The sequence below is a fragment of the Nanorana parkeri genome, unplaced genomic scaffold, assembly GCF_000935625.1.
Source record: "Nanorana parkeri isolate BGI_ZX_2015 unplaced genomic scaffold, ASM93562v1 scaffold1992, whole genome shotgun sequence".
NCBI lineage: Eukaryota > Metazoa > Chordata > Amphibia > Anura > Dicroglossidae > Nanorana > Nanorana parkeri.
The window spans coordinates 169,739-188,544 of NW_017308260.1; the positions used below are offsets into that span (position 1 = coordinate 169,739).

General features: G+C 41.7%; 1 protein-coding gene across 2 annotated transcripts; it reads left to right on the plus strand.

The window, feature by feature from the left end:
- The first annotated feature begins 269 nt into the window (after positions 1–269).
- On the plus strand, positions 270–14,284 carry CD276 (CD276 molecule). 2 transcript variants are annotated; one of them, XM_018572298.1, is made up of 7 exons: positions 270–325; positions 4,224–4,571; positions 4,656–4,952; positions 5,821–5,967; positions 6,139–6,180; positions 6,483–6,515; positions 14,037–14,284. In XM_018572298.1, the coding sequence occupies exons 1-7, from the start codon at positions 271–273 to the stop codon at positions 14,060–14,062; spliced, it is 948 nt and encodes a 315-aa protein (XP_018427800.1). In that variant the 5' UTR covers position 270; the 3' UTR covers positions 14,063–14,284. The 2 variants fall into 2 exon arrangements, with proteins under 2 accessions (XP_018427800.1, XP_018427801.1); XM_018572299.1 differs by having other exon boundaries at positions 6,142–6,180.
- The last annotated feature ends 4,522 nt before the right edge of the window (positions 14,285–18,806 follow it).

Sequence of the window (18,806 nt, forward strand, 5' to 3'; positions counted from 1 at the left end):
TGTTACCGTATCTGTCAGATCAAGGCTCTGCTAGCTATCATGTTGGACCCCCAAAACCCAGAGCTATCACTGTTATCAGGACCTAAATATTGTTACAGATGTATCAGTAAATATAAATTAGCAGTAACATTGTACACCATAATATACCATGCTTCATTGTATTGTCTGCGATGCACACAGATTGCCTTTCCCCATCTGCCTTCCACTACCTCTGTTGTCATCCTGTGAAGATTGATTTCACGTCTTCTTTTCTTTCCCTTGTAGCTCCTGATGTTCTTAGACATGGATATCCTTTGCTTGCTGCTCCTTTTTCCTGTTATATGCCGTAAGTATCAGGTCTTTGGTATTGACAGTTTTGGAAAAGTGTGGTACTGGCTGGAGGGGCCTCCATACAACACAATGGCAGCCATACACTCATTTTTAAAATAACATTACAAGATGTCTGTGAAGGTTCTCATTCATCCAGGTCATGGCATATCTGTAAAAAATAAGTCAAGGCTACTGGACTTTCTGTATTTTTTCTTGAAGACGTTTCACTGGACAGATGTCCAGTGAAACGTCTTCAAGAAAAATACAGCAAGTCCAGTAGCCTTGACTTATTTTTTACACATGTTACAAGATTGAGCATCACTTGACATAATCAGACTTACATGTATTTAATCTCATTGTGAAATGTTCTAGTTGGCTAATAACATTTTTCCTAAAAATTTCACTAGGCCAAAAAAAGGAGGACAGACCATTCAATATGTATGTTTCAAGTAACTTAAAGCTGACCTCTTGGAAAATGGTTAAATACACAAATAAAAAAACATAAACCGTATGAAAGATGATAGGTGATTTCTATTGTTGCCCATCCAGTCCCCAGACTTACACCGCCCTGCCAGACAGCACAGCCAGCATGAAGACCTATTTTTCTCTACTGCAGTTAAAGGATATTCAAACCCTAGAACAAGAATGTTATATGTCGCAGCTTACCAGGCTTTAGGCCAAGAACCTTTTTAGTAAGTACAGGAAATACCTGTTGCTATTGCCAGAAATGCAGTGTCCTTGTCACTTCCCGTGGATTGAATTTATTTATCAATGCGCTCTTTTTTTCCATGCTAACTTCTATAGACTACTAATTTACTGCCCCTACATAATGGGGAAGAAGCAAATAAAGGCTGCCATACGCAGCTCAATCCTTTGATTTCACTATCCACCGTAACAGCCGCCAGAGGACTCTCCACTCCGACAAGTGTATTCAGGCAGCCACTGGTGCCGAGCTCTGCATCTGATAGGATACAATCATTATTCTTGTGACAATTTTCCACCCGGCTCTGTCTATTCTTAAATCAACTTTTGTCAAGCCAGACGGTGCTTGCAGACCAGCCATGGGTCTAATTTCTGCTGATTCATCAGGAATGATGCTAAATCGGCCAAAATTCGAGCCCTCTGTGGGGAGCATAAAACATATTTGTAGTTGGACAGGAAGTGTGTCATTTGCACTATTTAGGGAAAAGAATGCAGCCACTAAATACACCAAAGAACTGGTAAGCTGCGATATATAAGCTTTTTGTTTTGGGGGCTAGATAAGCTTTAAGTAATACAAGTACGTCATATCCCTGCCCCTGGACCGTGATTGAGAAGCAGCAGACTGATGTGCTCATTTCTCCGTAATCAAAATATCTGCCTTGTGTTGCTGTCAGAGCTTCTACAGCTTTTGATGTTGCAGCATTTGACAGCTCAGTGACAGGGGGTGGACAGCTCAGTGATAGGGGGGTGGACAGCTCAGTGATAGGGGTGGTGGACAGCTCAGTGATAGGGGGGTGGACAGCTCAGTGACATGAACACTGCAAGGGTTAACTGCTCATTTTGCCTAGCATTTGAACCACGATCCCAGCTGGCTCCAAGACAAGTCCCTTCAGCCTCGCTCCTCCTCTGCTCTGGCGATAAAATGTCCATCGGCATTCTCACGTCATATACACTGTATAGGACGTGATGACTAACAGGACCTTAGACACCGAAGCGGAGGGGGAGCACGACTGAAGGAACCGGTCCAGGAGCCAGCTGGGGTTGCGGTTCAGGTGAGTATATCTGTTATTTTAGCTTCCTAGGCAAAATCAGCATTTAACCCTTGCAGTGGAGGGGTAGCCCCACTCCAAGGGTTAGGATTTGATTTGTCCAGAGTAATTCTTTAAAAACACAGAGTTAACATAACAGCCAGGCAACTAACTTTCAAAAGGAGGCCAGAAATGGCAGCCTCCATGCCTCTTACAGGCAAGGTTTACTTTAAAGAGTATCTAAAGCTAAGCCTTTTTTCTGCTTTGGATGGAATGGTGAGGGGTTAGAACCCCTTGTCAGATTTAGTTACTGTGTGTCTACGCTGGGGGAGTCCCTCTCTCTACTTGTCCTGGACACCAATGTCATTGGGACTGAAAGAGAAGGAAAAACCAACATTTTGAGTTGTCACCAGAACATGATTAGAGAAGAAATCTTTCAATGGAGATACAATCTCCAGGGACAAATGTCTAAGAGAGGATTTTCCTCATTTTGGAAATATTTCTTCCTACTTCCAGTTGTGTGTACAGGACAGGAAGAAAAGGGAAATCTCCTCAATGAGACACAGATGGCAAAAAACCCTGACCCTTCCCTTCTGGAAGCACTTGGACTTTCTTCCCCCCATCCCACCTGTACACATTTTATAGCCAGGAAAAAGGGCTGTGTACTTTAGATATGCATCGGGGCGCAATAAACTTTGAATGTTATGGCAACACACAATACAATACACATACAATACTTTACTAATAACGTTAGTCAACACAGTATATATACCTCCCTTCTCCCATCACCAGTACAGTATATACATCTGCCACCTCCAGTACAGCATATATACATTGTCCCTCCTTTCACTAGCACACTATAGACACCTCATCCCTCCCATCTCCAGCACAGTGTATATACCTCCTCCTCCTACTTGCAGCACAGTTTACACATTTCCCATCTCCCACCATCAGCACAGTTTGCTTTAGATGTACATTAAAGTGAAAGTAAACTCACCAATAAACCTTTTCCTATCTGAAAATGGCCATAAAATAGTGTCCATCGATAGCTGTGAGGTCATTCAAATCAATTCCATTTCCTTGTTTTTTCTTTATTTTCTCATAATGACATCACTGGTAAATGCAAAGTATAAGCCACATTGCCGTTATCTGTGAGCGGTGTCATAAGTCTTCAGATCTCCTGCCGGATCATTTTTTCACGGCATACCAAAAAACAACAACTGCTGCTTCCATCACTGCTGTGACTTGTGAGACACATGTATAGGGTTGGAGAGTGATGTTGGTGGAGGGGAACATAGAAGTCAGTGTGGAAATTACTCCTAAATGGCATCGGCTTCAGCGGTTGGGGAATGGGGTGGTCCTGCAGTGTTCAGCAAGGTGAGCAAAGTGTTTTTTTTACAACTGGCCATTGCAACACGGTTATTGAGACTTAAAGCGGACCTTTACCCATATCTTTTAAAGAACAACAAACACACCTTTAGAAATGTTTAGTAATGACAATCTACAAACACATACTTCTAGATAATTGCCGACTTTGTATTCTTTGCATACTTTTATTTAACAGTGCCAGTCTGCTGACAGTGGCACTGTTTACTAAGGGCAGATTACTAGCTCTCCTTATACGTCCTGGATTTCTGGCACATGAGACTAGACATGTGACTAGGACATGTGACCATGCACATCATTTCACGGGAGGAAAATGCCTTTCCCTGAGATCTTGTGAGATTACAGATACGATTTCCCAGCAATGCTCTACTGATGACAAGGCAATCCCAGTGTGCATTGCGTTGGCAAATTGAAATCATTTTGCCCTTTCAAAGCAGGAAGTGAATGCTCTGCAAGTATAAGTATTTCATAATCGCAGCATTTTACACCTGACATGTCTATGTTATTAATAATCATCATACATAGAGTGACGCATTGGTAGAATTTGATTTTTGAGTTTAAAGGTCCACTTTAAATATGTAGTTCAGATGTTTTGAAGTAATCACTAGTTGGGTTTACTTCCTCTTTAAATAATGCAGTTTTGTTAATTTAGTGGTGTTGATTTAATAAATGCATTATATATGTAGAAGATTAATTATTCAGTTTACAGTGATGAAAATGTTTAATGTTTAATTCATGTAAAGAAACCGTTAATATTTCTTTCCTCTTTCCTTTTATCCTTCCTGCACATCTCTCCAGGAGCCATTGAAGTACGTGTCCCTGATCTTCCTGTCACTGGAATCCTGGATGAAGATGTCATCCTCCCCTGCTGGTTCACTCCCCCGGCTGGCTTCTCAGTGCAGAATCTCAGCCTGTTTTGGAAGTTAACAAGCTTACAGCAGGTTCATGCTTTTACCCTGGGAGAGGAGCAGTTAGACAACCAGGAAGCAAACTTTGTTAATCGTACACAGCTCTTTCTTAGTGAACTGCCAAAAGGCAACATGTCCCTTTTTCTCCGCAAGGTCCGTCTCTCTGACGAAGGTGCCTATACATGCTTTGTTAATGTTGGCAACTTCAGTTCGGCTGCTGTGAGTCTGCAGGTGGCAGGTAAGTGTAGTTTTGCAGTGTAAAGCCAGCATCTGCTTTGTTATGTAACGTAATAAAGGAAAGATGCACTTCTTCTCTGAACAGCCTCCTTCACAAAGCCCATTTTGCACCTGGAACCTAGCGAGGGCCTTAAACCTGGTGATCAGGTAACAGTGACATGTCACACCTATCGCGGGTACCCAGAAGCTGAAATACTATGGCAGGATGGAAAAGGGCAAAACCTGACGGAAAACATTACAACATCCCAAATGGCCAATGAAGAAGGCTTGTTTCATGTTCAGAGCTCTCTCCGAGTCATCTTGGAGACCAGTGACACATACACTTGCTCCGTATACAATCCTGTCCTGCAGATGGTGACTCATGCCTCTATGAGTGTGACAGGTGAGTGTGGAATGTACAGTGAGCCAGTGTGGAAGATATCCAGGCCTGTAGACTTATTGAGACTCAGATGTTAACTGTGTATTGCAATTCTAACATTTTCTAGAGTGTTTTAATGCACAAACATTCTCCATTTGATGAATATTGTTTATCACGGACTGACACAAAGCTGAAATATTTTTATCTCTCCAGCAGCTTTCTCAAAGAGGAACTCCACCCAATCTCTTTTTTTAGATATGGATACTGTAGGGAAGGTTTGGAAGGTCTGACAGGTGTTATTGCTGTCGTCAAAATAATAAAACATCCGGCCGCACTCCATGTGTCGCCGGAAACCTTTTAAAAAATTGTATTCACACAGTTACACAAAGTACCGCCCCTCTGAGTTTCCAGGGCTTAATCGTAGAGTACCTAACTCTACGATTAAGCCCAGGATTGGGTGAAATGCGTTGGTGGGGCAGGACTTTTGGCAACTGTGAAATTACTTAAAAGAGGTTTCTAAGGACACGTGGAGTGCGGCCAGATGTTTTATTGTTTTGACAGCAGCTATTGTTTGAGTGAGGACGAGCTCCAGCTGGTGAGAACCTGGTGTTCCCCTGCTTGTGTGCTGTGGAGGAGCGGTGTAACCCTTTAGGTGTTATTGCTGTCTCTGCTGGAGAAATTTCCAATCATAGTAACAAAGCAGAAAATGAGGAGAAATCTAAGTTCTATGAGGTCTTGCATATTGGTCTGATTGATGCAGTAACCTAAACATTTTTTGCACGTATAAATATTCTATCCTATCTATCTATCTATCTATCTATCTATCTATCTATCTATCTATCTATCTACAGTATCTTTCCATCCATTTACATTTTCCATGTTACATCTACAGGGCAGCACCTCTCATTTCCACCTGGGGCTTTGTGGGTGACAGTAGGGCTTTGTGTCTGTCTCCTGGGTCTCCTTGTGGCACTTGCCTGTGTATGTCGAAAACAGCTAAAGCAGACCTGTGAGGAAGAGCAAGAACAAGAGGAAGCAGGTAATAAGCACAGGATTTGTCAGTTGTACTTTTCCATACAGGAGGTGACGATAGATTATGTGTTTGGAGGGAGATACATGAAGCTGATAGCTGGGCTGGAACCTTTTTAGGGACATCAAGCCAGCCCAAACACTAACCTGCCACTGAATATTCCATTTCCTTCCTTCTAAGCAGGAAACATGGAACAAGAAGAAAATGGAGAATTGAAGACAGGTATAATTATGATTAGATGTATGAATTTAATTTCTCCATTAAAGATACATTTGTCTTCAACATTATTTTATAGCCTTCCACTTCTTAGTTCAGGCAATTCTATTTTCTAAATTCCTTTTTTCATATACTTTTTTTGCTTTGTACCTTTCTTTGAGTTAACCCATGTGCAATCTACAAAGTTCATTACCCATCATGCCATGAGTTAAACTCCTCTTTCACTGACCTCTGTACACTGCTATCGGATTAGTCATATTGGTATTTTCCTGTCTTCTCTTAATTGCTTTTATTTCTATATCTTACAGCTATGCAGCCCCTAAAGGCCAGCTCAGCAGAAGGTAAGATGGTAAAATCATTATTTTTATATGAAGTTTTTGTAGCAGGCTGAGCCATGCTTGCCAAGAAAGAAATATGAATATAACAGTCACATCACTGATTTTGAAAGGTTTTCGGGATTTACAACTGCCAAATAATCACATTTAAAGCCTAGTTTAACCATTTCAGTTTTAATTTGTAATACCATTTCATTACCAGGCCATTTTTCAGTTTTCAGTGCTGTGATTGTTTGACAAATACCCGATCATGCAACACTGTACTCAAATGAACTTTATAGACAGAGATTTCTTTTGGTAGTATTTAATAACTCCTTGTGTTTTTTTTTTGTTTTTTTTAAATTTACTATGTAAAGACAAAAAAAAGAACAATTTTCCTCGGGCAGCTCAGTGGCCATCTAATGGTTATGTCTGCTGTGCCATTTATAAACAGCAGAGCAGTAACAACTGCCACCACTCTGCCATTTAAAGACATACAACCATAGGCAAATAGTTAAATCAGCTAAATACATTCCAGGTGCATCAAAACAAAAAGTGTTCTCTGTCTAAAGGTGCCCATACACCTTACAATTTATCTGCAGATTTTCTGTGGTCAGATGGAAAAAGTGCAACAGATTGGCCCAGGTGGAGATTACTCCATCCACACAGTTAAGCGCAGATAGAGGAATCTGTTGCACTTTTTCCATCTGACCACAGAAAATCTGCAGATAAATTGTAAGGTGTGTGGCCAGGTCAAAGGTGCCCATACACCTTACAATTATCTGCAGATTTTCTGTAGTCAGATGGGAAAAGTGCAACAGATTCCTCCATCTACGCTAAACTGTGTGGATGGAGGAATCTCCCACTGGGCCAAGCTTCAGTATCTTGTTAGTCTGCCCTGCTGGCTCACAAAATACCTGAACATTCTGATTGGATGAAGGCATTGTTCAGGTGTTTTGAGAGCCAGCGGGGCCGACTAGGAAGATACTGAAGCTTGGCCCAGCGGGAGATTCCTCCATCCACACAGTTTATCATAGATGGAGGAATCTGTTGCAATTTTTCCATCTGACCATAGAAAATCTGCAGATAATTGTAAGGTGTACGGCCAGCTTTATTCTTTGCTTTCTTTCTAAAGCATCTACAGCCTAAGTAGAAAAGCCTGTCCCTTTCAGCTACTACAGAGTGAGACCCTTGCTCTCTATGAGGAAGCAACGGTCTCTCTGCAAAGGTCCAGTGCAACCCCCTACTGCGCCAGACCTATAGCTGCGCAATCAACAAAGCTCATGCTCCCTGCTGTTTGGAGAGCTTTGGCTTTGACTCACCAGGGTATGTGTTGGACCTCTGCAGAGAGAGACCACTGCTTCTACACAGAGGGCAAGAGTCCCAGTCTGCAGCTGCTGGCAGGGGACAGGCTTTTTTTCTCAGGGTGTAGATGCTTTAGAAAGAAAACAAACTGTAAAACACTGACTACAGATTATCAATTGTGTGTGTGTGATTGTAATTTTTATACAATTTATACATAAATATGTAAATATTTCAGGAACGTTGACAGGGGCGTAACTACGTAACTAGAAATCCCAGGGCCCCATAGCAAAAAATTTTAAGGCCCACCCCCATTTTAATAGAAATACGCTGATCAGCACGTTTTTAAGCGTTTTTAATTGCGTTTCAGCGCTGAAACGCGACTAAAAGCAGCAAAAAATGCTCTTTCAAAAATCGTGCGGAAACCATGGTGAAACGCTTCTGCCCTGGAACGCTAAACTGTAAATAAGCGATTCATGTTATAAGTGTTTTTTGCGCTGTGTTAGTGTTGTGATAAAATTATACAGGCGTATATTTAATCACAACAGAAGGTATCACAACACACGGCAATGCGTCACAAAGCTTTGCCATGCGCTGCCAGTTAAATTAATGTTTTTTTACAAAAGAAAAAAAATCATGCACTGCTATGTGTTCTAACAACGCACTGCAGCGCATGTGCCTGGTGTACGCCACAATATGGTGCACGTGTATGTTATGTGTGTGTGTGTGTAGGGGGGGGGGTGCTTTTTTTTTTATTTACACATTTTTAATTTATTTTTTAATTATTTATTATTATTTTGCTTTTGGGAAATATTAGGGGTCTAAACAGGCCTCTGCCATTTCCCTTTAGAAATAGAAAAAGACACAGTCCTCAATGTCTTTTTCTGCACTCAGTGAATGGGAAGCACTCAGTACAGAGGCTTCCCATTCATTCACAAACTGCTGATAGTAAGATATTTACTATCAAGCAGATTCTCAATGGGGAAAAGCCTCATACGATCACTGCAGTGTTTGTGCTGCACACGGAGGATCGGCAAATATCAATGATACTTACCGATCCTCCGCTCGGCCACACACAGAGCCGCAGCCATTCTGAAACTGACAGGAGGACAGCGGCTCCACTCTCCTCCCTGCCTGCCGATCGATCACGGTGATCGAGCGGCAGGCGGGAAGGAGAGCAGAGCTGTGTCCTCCTGTCAGTTTCAGGACGGCAGCGGCTCCTCCGCTGTCCATTTTTTTCGGATCCCCGCTGCCTCAGCCCATACAAGCGGGGGAGAGCAGCGGGGATCCGGGCCCCCCTAGTGCCGCGGGCCCCATATAGAGACCGCATCGGTTGCTATGGTGGTATCGTCACCAATACAGAGTATTTGGACAAGTACTTGCCCAAATGCACAGACACGTACCTCTGATACTGGGACTTCCGGTTCGAGGGAGATCTCCCACGTACTGGCAGTGCCGAGGGGGCATGGAGCCGGCTTCGTGATTGACCAGGAAGCCAGCTTCACTTGTTTCTAGGCAGCTTAGCTTCCAAACCAATCAGGAAGCCGGGCGGCCAGTCAAGACCTGCCTCCCAGCTTCCTGATTGGTCAGGAAGCCAGGCTGCCTAGTAACAAGTGAAAGCCAATCTGGAAGGTAGGTCATGAAGTACTGCCCCGCTTCTTGATTGGCTAGGAAGCTGGCTTCACTTGTTGCTAGGCAGCCCAGCTCCATGACCAATCAGGAATCTGGGCGGCACCTCATGAACTGCCGCCCGGCTTCCTGTTTCGTCAGGAAGCCAGGCAGCCTCAGGAAGTGACGCTAATGTTCATTTGATTGAACACTGGCTTCCCAGGCAATCAGGAAGCCGGGCGGCAGGTCATGATCCACTGGCTTCCTGATAATCTGGACACACAGCGCTGGTATTGGTATTCAGTATTGGAAAGTACAGAGAAAACAAATATCGGTACTCTTACTCGATACCAAAAAAAAAACCGGCATCGGTGCATCCCTAATATTTCCCTCACCAGAACACTTCCAAGGTCACAACAGTGACAATGGATGATCTGGTCAACATTTACTGCACAAGCACAAAATGCTCATGAGTGAATGCAATATCATTCAAATTTTTAGCGATGGCAAACCTGGGAAAAAGTTGCGTCTTCCTAATTTGTGCCTTGACAACCCGACTTAATCTTATCCTAATATTATGCTAACAATTTGCACAGACTTTTCTTTTCTTGGTGTCCAATGTAGTATTGAAAGGGGAATAAAGCTATCCTAAATGAAAATACATATGTTCACTTTGAGCTTTACCATTCCGCTACATTACATAAAAGTCACACTATTGTGGTATTATGTAATGTTTAATGTAATTTTAATCAGCAGAGTTTGCTTAATATTTTCTTCTCATTCTTTTACTTTTTATACACAATAAAAAATATATGTATTGATGGATAAAGTTCTATCTGTCCCCCAAAAAACCCATTGTATAATACATTAGGGTAGACTACAAAACCTAAACAATATATAACATGCAGAACCGAGACGTTGCTGTAATGAAAAAAAACTGCGGCTCGGGGATTTAGGGAAAAAAAGGTCTGGAGACACAAGTGGTTAACTGAAAAAAGGGTTATACTCGCATATCCTCGCTCCTGCCAGTTCTTTGCTGTGCAGTCTTCTGGGAGCTGCACAGTCGCTGCTGCAAAGTCTTACGAATGGGCAGCTCCTTTTGTGCATGCTTGAGAAATTTCTATTCATTCCTATGGAGAGGTTGTCCATAGAGGGTGCATAGTAGATGGCAATTTCTTAGGAATGGATGGAGATTTTTGCACATATGCAGAAGAAGCTAATGACAAAGGGTGCACAACAAAGTTATTTTCATGACAATTATGCCCTATGCATGTACATGTACTTAAAAAAAAAAAAGCAAATCATATTTCTCCAGTCTGGGTGGAGTAGGGCAAGAATAGAACCGCTGGTGAGTTTTTTTTTCTGCTGTCCATGACCTTGGTAGGAAGATGTTCACCAGTATGATTGTGACAAACTGAGCCAGGTATTTCAACTGAACTAAAGTTGTCACTGTTAAAGGAGAACTATGAGGCGAGTGAAAAGCACTCAGCCTCATAGTTCTAGCCGACCTGTGACAATGAAACTGTCACAGGTCGGCTCAATAGATCGCTCACCCCCTCCCCTGTCCGTTCCTCCAGCGCTGACTGGCGGAACGGACGGGGGAGGGGGCAGGTACAGCTAGCTCTGCCTCTAGATAGGCAGAGCCAGCTGTCACTCATGCAGCTGGGTGGATCCAGACAGTAATGTCGGGATATGTCCCGGCTACGGCGTCTCAGTACACCGCGGGCTGTAGCTCGCGGTATACTGAGCTTTGGGTGATGGGAGGACGCCAGTTTGTGTCCTCATGTTACCCTTAGGAGAACTGTGGGGAAAAGCCCTGATCCCATAGTTCTCCTTTTAATTAATAATTTTTCTGTTCCTAAGAATCCACTAAAGAGTAATGGCACAGAAGTGCTGTATTACTAATCTTTAATGGTTTCTCTGTAGGAATATATAAAGAATTCTGTTAGACTGCCGGCAACTGTATTTTGGTTGAAAATCAAAGGGTGTACCTGTCACAGGCATATTGGAGTGGGGGTGTCCTAGGCAGTAGTTAAGTCCTTTCAGGGGAATTAACTCTGCCCATAACACAAAAAGCAGATAATATGCTTTGACTGGAACTATTTTAAAACATATTTATTTGTCAGTGATATTCAAATATGTTTCAGAGAAAGTGTTTTTGAAGAAATGATTAAAATACACACACACTCTGTAACTGAGAGCAAATGCATATTGGAAGCAGGTCCATACTTAGACACCATGCTGTCCTACATACATCCTAATGATGAGGCCTTTTTGTACAGGCTCCACATCTAATGTCTTGTGATTATTGTAGTAAACAAATTCTGCTAGGGTGAACCATAAAGAGATGATAAATATTGAGGCTTGTTGCTGCCCCATGTAACGCTACTGCCCTCGGCACTGGCCCACCAGTGACATGCTAACGACCCTGCACAGCTCATGTTTATACTAGTTCAGGAGCTCTCTAAGCTCTACTAAAAGCTCCTGTTGTATAGAGAAGGTAGCCACACTTCCAGCTCCCTGCTACATCTATGAATGATGCCAGTTCCAATGCTGTGCCTCTGTGCCATTAACAAATCACAAATCAGTGAAGATGTTTGTGCTATGCTTTGTGAAAGGCAGAATGTGTGGGGTGAGGGCAAAACACCAAAACTGGTGTCGTTCATAGATGCCGTTCTGATGCAGTGGGGAGTTGGTAGTGCGGCACCCACTGTATATAACAGGAGCTTTTGGCAGAGCTTAGAGAGCCCCTAAAGTAGTAAAAACACAACGATGGTATTGTGTACATTAAACATAAACCAGGAGTGAACAAAATCATATGGAATTCAGGAGCCAGTGTGTCCAATCTGGGAGCCAGCAGGAGTTTTAGAAGCCAGTTCCATTGACAACTAAAGAAACCCTAATAATTTAGGTGCCAGCTGTAATTTTTATTGTGCATTGGCTACCTGGCTCCTGGGATTTCACCAGTCCTTCCATAAACAGACATAAAAATAGCTGTGCCCAGAGTTGGGCTTTAACTCTTTCGCTGCCACCGACATGTGAAGGAGGCCCCTTTAAACATACTCTGTTTTCATGTGTAAAGCTGACTGTCAGCTTTACACTGGAAGCGATCTAGGCGGCTGAGGTACCACCAGATCGCTTCCAGGGGGGCAGTACGGTGTGCCCCCCGCCTTGTTTCCTAGGATCCGCTGCCCCGTCTGGGGGGCCCGGGACCGGCATGTTGGGCATTCATTCATCGATCTCCTTCCTCCCTGCTGTCCACTACTTCCAGTCTCTTAGCTGTCATTGCTTTGTTGCAGAAGCCGGTAATGAGCTATTAGAGTGCAATCTGCATTCCATTAGCTTATTTGGAGTGGAAAGGTGACAATAGAGATCTAATTGACCCCTAATGTCACCTTAGAGTACCTGTCACCCACTAGGTATGCTATCACATAGAGGGCTTGTAAGCCCCCTTATGTGATAGCAATTAGGTTAAGTAAAAAAAAATAAGTGTAAAAAAAAACTCCCCTGCTCCCCCCGAGTGCAAGCGTAGTAACGCAAAACACATGTCGGGTGCGCCTATGAACAAAAACTGCAATTGCACTACACATGTTAGTTAACACCGTGTGCACTAGAGTGAGAGCAATAATTCTAAGCCAGTTTTCACGGATATCTCTAAACTGATGACCTATATGGGCTTTTAAAGCGTCACCTATGGACAATTTGGAATACCATATTTTGTCGCCATTTCACGGCCACAAGTTGCCTATGCACAATCTGGTGTACCATATTTTGTCGCCATTTCACGGGCACAAGTTACCTATGCACAATCTGGTGTACAATATTTTGTCACCATTTCACGGACGCACTCTATTTTTAACCTGAGCATGTTGGGTATCTTTTTACTTGTCGTAAACCTCATCTGTTAGATTTTAATAATTGTTTTTGGCCACTAAAATTAACGTAAGTTCACTTTTTTTTGCTACATTTTTGGGTTTGATAAATAGTTGCGCTAATATCGTGCAACTGCCACTATTTATTCTACAGGGTCTTTGCTTTCAGAAAATATATAATGTTTGGGTGCTTGAAGTAATTTTCAGGCCTAAAATGTGGATTATAACGTCTGCAAAAACCCCTTGCCAAAAAAGGCCTTGTCAGCGAAAGGGTTAATGTATTTACAAACCTTTTATTCTATGTATAGTTTGTAATTATACATGTAAATGGAGGCAGCCATATTTTCCTAATACATAAGCAGGCTTGCTTTACTGTTACTCCCACTCACATAATCTAGCCCCCTGCAAGTCTATGAGTCAGCCAATTGAAAATAATGTACAGTGTGGATGATATCTCGGCTTTGTTAGGAATAGAGACAAAGTGATTGCAAATTGAACGTTTGCTCACTCTAGTGGTTAATCTACAAATCTCTATATTTAATACATATCATAAATAGATGTAAAAAATGTGAAAGTCACACCAAAAGCTACTTGAAGGTAAACACTGCAATAACAAATCAAAATATGAACTCACTAAATATACACTATAATTCAGACTTTATTCAGACACCAAAAATTCACAGTATTATAATCAAAGGTACATGTTAGAAAATGTTACAGTTACATATTTAAACATCTGCAAGCATCTGTCTTTTTGTTTTTGCAGGTGAAGACACTTCATCCTTAGAGTGAGAACCTTCATGTGAATAGAAGCATTTTCAGCATTTTGAGCTTTACCCAATACACACTGGACTCGGTGCTGGAATATCAAAGGACTGTTTACAGATTTCGCTAGGCATGCAGGACTTGCCTTCCTGTGATCTTAACGTGGTCCATTTTTTTAAGGAGTTTTATTTCAGGATGTCGTAATGCCATTCAAAATAGGCATGTGGTGAACATTTTAAACAGATTTTCCACCTTCAGCTAGATAGGTAAAAACCTTCGAGCACCTGCCTGAATGGCAGGGGTATCACCCACTCTTAACATCTGACAATCAGCGTTTTAAAATGAACCCCTAAGTAGCTATGAGGCTACTACTCTTTGGCTTGCTCTGCTTTTTGCCACAATGCCCTCCATCCTCAGACATCCTTTTGCTCTATTTAGGATACCAAGGTAAGGCTGAGTTATGCCTGAAACAGCTGAGAAGCTCCAAGCAGTTGTAGCCATAGAGCTGCTTCTTAGCTAGTTGTGGGACATGCATGCAGGAGTTTCACATTTTAGTTGTGGAAAATCTCTTTAATTAGTAGTCTGTGACATAGCTATGTTTATTTGGAAGGGATTGTTGGTCAGTATGGTGAACACTGTATGGATATAGAGTATTTGTAGATAAAAGGATTACATTTGTCACAAAAAAGAGTACACCTCTTTTTTTTTTAAATTAAATTAAAAAAAGCCAGCATCATGCCTTGCCCTTTAGTAGATGATTTAAACAGTCACCATAAACAAATCTGAATTTTGTATACTGTAAAGTCTTTGTTTTGTTCCAAATGTGTAATGTAAAATGTAAGTTACTGCTCCCAGTGTTTCTGCTGGTCCAGAATCTTGCATGGGAGTACACTGAAGGAGTTTTGTGACCGATAAGAAGCAATGCTGTGCCTTTTACTATATTGCACATCCCTATGGCAGTACGGATTGAAACATTAATCTGCCAGGGAGCCAACTAGGTGGATTTTACTGATATTTTATTTTGTATTTTTTTTTAAAATAAACTGCTTTACTTTTATGGTCCACTGATTTGTCTTTTTTTCTGCGTTAAGTAGCATCCAGGGAATATTTTGAAGTCTTAAGGGATTTAATCAAAGCAAATTCTTAATTCAAATTTAGGATTCTCTATGTTAAGGGTAGTATATACAGTATTTTGTCATAGACTGTTGTGGATCCTTTGTGTTACCAGTGGTAGGGGTGAGCTGCCTTGATGCTTGATGTCTGTGGAGTGCTGGGTCTTCATCTAGAACCCCCCACAGGTAAGTTTGGGGTTTTTTTCATGATGCTTCCAGGTTGCAGCTCTGGTTTATTCTGCCAGTGACTCCTAATGAAATGATTGTTAACTTGACTGAAGTGCACACTCAACAAGCAAGAACATAGCTAACAGACAGGAAAATGTAAGGACAGCTAGCAATCAAGCAGAGTAATACCAGAGTAGATGAGTGGGAGCTGCCAGTTCCTCCCAGATTTGCCAGTGCTAGTTATTTAGACGCACTACAGTTATGTATTTTAATAAATGTAGTGTAGCAGCTTTTAAGGTTAGAATTATTAACAAACCTCAGGTTGCAATACATTTATTGGACAACCGAGCATATGAGCAGTTACTACTTTTGGTTTTTGGAATTTTTCCATAAACTAAAATGTGCAAAGTGAAGTTTGCCAGTTTATCAAACAATGCCCAATACCTAACAAATAGTTTCCTTACGAGTTTCCAGTCTAGCACTGCCATGTTCATATTAACCCCAAACTTGGTGTCTTAATTGTCACTACATTCCAGCCCTTGAATGTAGTGTAACCTCATTGCATGTAGGGAATTACTGTACCAGACTGGAATTTGCATACCGCTGAAGGGTTAAAGGAGAACTATGGGGTCAGTGTTTTTCCCCATAGTTCTCCTTAGGGTAACGGGAGGACACAAACTAGCGTCCTGCCGTTACCCTAAGCTCAGTATACCGCGAGCTACAGCTCGCAGTATACTGAGAAGCCGGAGCGGATCCCGACGTAGATGACGGGATCCGCCCAGCTGCGTGAGTGACCCTCCCCCGTCCGTTCCGCCAGTCAGCGCTGGCAGATCGGAGCGGGGAGAGGGGAATCCAGCCCCTGCCCCTGTCACGGCAGAGAGCCGTGACAGGATCGAGAGGTGAGCGAACCTGGTATGTGTTCGCTCACCTCCCGATCTACTGAGCCGACCTGTGACAGTCTCATTGTCACAGTTCGGCTAGAACTATTAGGTGAGTGGAAATCACTCATCTCATAGTTCTCCTTTAAACTCAAATCCCTAGTACAGTACACTTGCTTGGCCATTCAATAAACGCCTAATATTTTTATCAATGAATTCTTGACATTCTCTTTGGACCAGGTTGGTGCCATGACATCAAGAAAATTAGAAATTATATGATTGTTTTGTACATATTTTCTTTATTTAGGCCGGGGCTATAAAAAAGTTTCAAAAATGTTTTCTCTTTTAAGCAAATATGAAATATTGAATGTTCATAATTTTGTATTTTCATGTCCAGCCAGCAGGTGGAACTAGCTGTTTTAATAATAATTTAAAAAAAACCTGTTTACAGTGCAATAGCTCATACTAAAATATACAAATTTTAGTATGGAGCAGTGACTTATCCCCTCTCTTCTCCTCCTTGCCTGCTCTATACAGACAAAGGTCTACGAGGTTTCAGATAGAGAGACCGAAAAGCATGCTCTTTTAAAGACCTATAATAATTTATATTGTTTAATATAATCCATGGCTGCAATAAATGTTTATTTGTAAAACAAAGATTTTATATAAATAGCAAAAAAAGATAAAAGATCTAGAACATTTGTTTAAAACACCATATCACAAGAAGGGGCTGTAATCATGTAAAAGCCAAGGAACATGTATCACTTCCCTCTCCCTTTTAGATTGTAAGCCTTCAAGGGCAGGGCCCTCCTTAGCATCTTGTCTTGAATTGTATTGTGATTGTAATGTCTTCTTTATAGTGTAAAGCACTGCACAAACTGTTGGCGCTATATAAATCCTGCAACCTGTATAATACCGGTAATAATAATAACAACAACAGTAAAGCCCCTTTCACACGAGGAAAAACTGAGCTGTAGGGATCCATAGTAGGTTTATGGGGAGTTGGATTTTAGTAGATAAATGTCTTTTTACATCTGATTACCTCTGATCCATCATTATAAGGTCCGCCAAAACAGGCCTAATTTTGTATTCATTTTTTAAATTTGTTTATGTGATTTTACAAACTAATCAAATTAAAAATGCGTGTGCTTTGTTCTTTATACAACACACGCACACAGGTTTCACATAGGGCATATAGTTGTTAGCAGCATAATTTATTCACAATTCACCTATATGGTATTATCACACTGCATTAACACATGCCTAATTATTTATAAAAGAAAGCCTGACAAGAATACAAAATGTGAAGGGCATGACTTACCCCGGCTTACTTACAATGGGGTCTATTCACTAAGCTGCCGTAGGCAGCCGAGTGAATGACCGACCTGAAGTGAAGTGAGCCGAACACTGTTCGGCTATTCACTTCAGGCTGGTATGGCTGATTTCAGCCGTACATCGGCTGAAATCAGCCGTACATCGGCTTGCTTCACATAGCTTCGGGTCGGCCAAAGGATCGGCTGAAGCTACGGCTAGATCCTTCGGCAGCTTCGTGAATACACCCCAATGTATGGCAAGGGCAGGCTTTTAACTAACATTTTAAACTAGACACTTTAAACACGCCATCAAAAATTTAAAGTAGGGATGTTCAAATACTAAGTACAGTACTCGGCACAAGTACATATACTTTTCCAGCTCCATGACTAGACTAGAGAAAAACTCAAAAGTTAGAAGGCAGCTGTCATTTTTAAGCCACATACGGAGCTCCTGGGATTTGTGCTTTCCTGTTTTAATGTATGATTTATTTTTTATAAATATATATTTGGGATGCGCCGATACCATTTTTTCAAGTACAAATACTGATACTGGTCCAAGTCCTCACAGATACAAGTACTGATACATTTCTATTTCGTGTCATGTGAAAGTTTTTCTAAAACAATACAGACTAATGATTTCAGGACAGTGAGCGCCAGAGCTTGTTCCCAGCTGCAACTGCTACTACCCTGGTAGTTCTTGTGAAATGACACTGGAATCTGAATCCCTAATTTAAAGATTTCTCATTGGAACAGATTTACTTATCTATTTATGCGTTTCAGAAAAACAGTTCTCAGTTAAGCTATATCTAAAGCCAAACATTTTTTTTTCTTTAAACATGTAGAGTAGATAACGTTTTAAACTATATGGCTCCCATTGGGGGAATTTCTGGATTTCCCTTCACTTTCAGTGCTATAGACACAACAGGAAATTAGAGGAAATGATTCTTAAAGTGACATTAAAGTCAAAAAATTTTTTCCCTCCCCCCAATGTTAATGTCAGCACTTACCTTAAATGATGTCTCTTAATCCGATCTTCTTTCCTGATGTTTTCATCTGTCCCTCCAGCGGTGCGGCGGCTCTCCGATCCAGCGCTGACTGCTCTGTCCCTCCGATCCACCGGTGTTTGCATGCGGGTGCACACGTCCATACACTTACCTTGCGTCTCTGCTCGTCTCCCAGCCGAGAATCCGAACTGCGCATGCGCCCGCCCCAAGATCCTTTGCAGCCGCACGAGCAGTTCCTGATTCCCGCAGCGATAACGAGGTAAGTTTAAACCTCTGTTAAAGCATTTTTTTTTTTT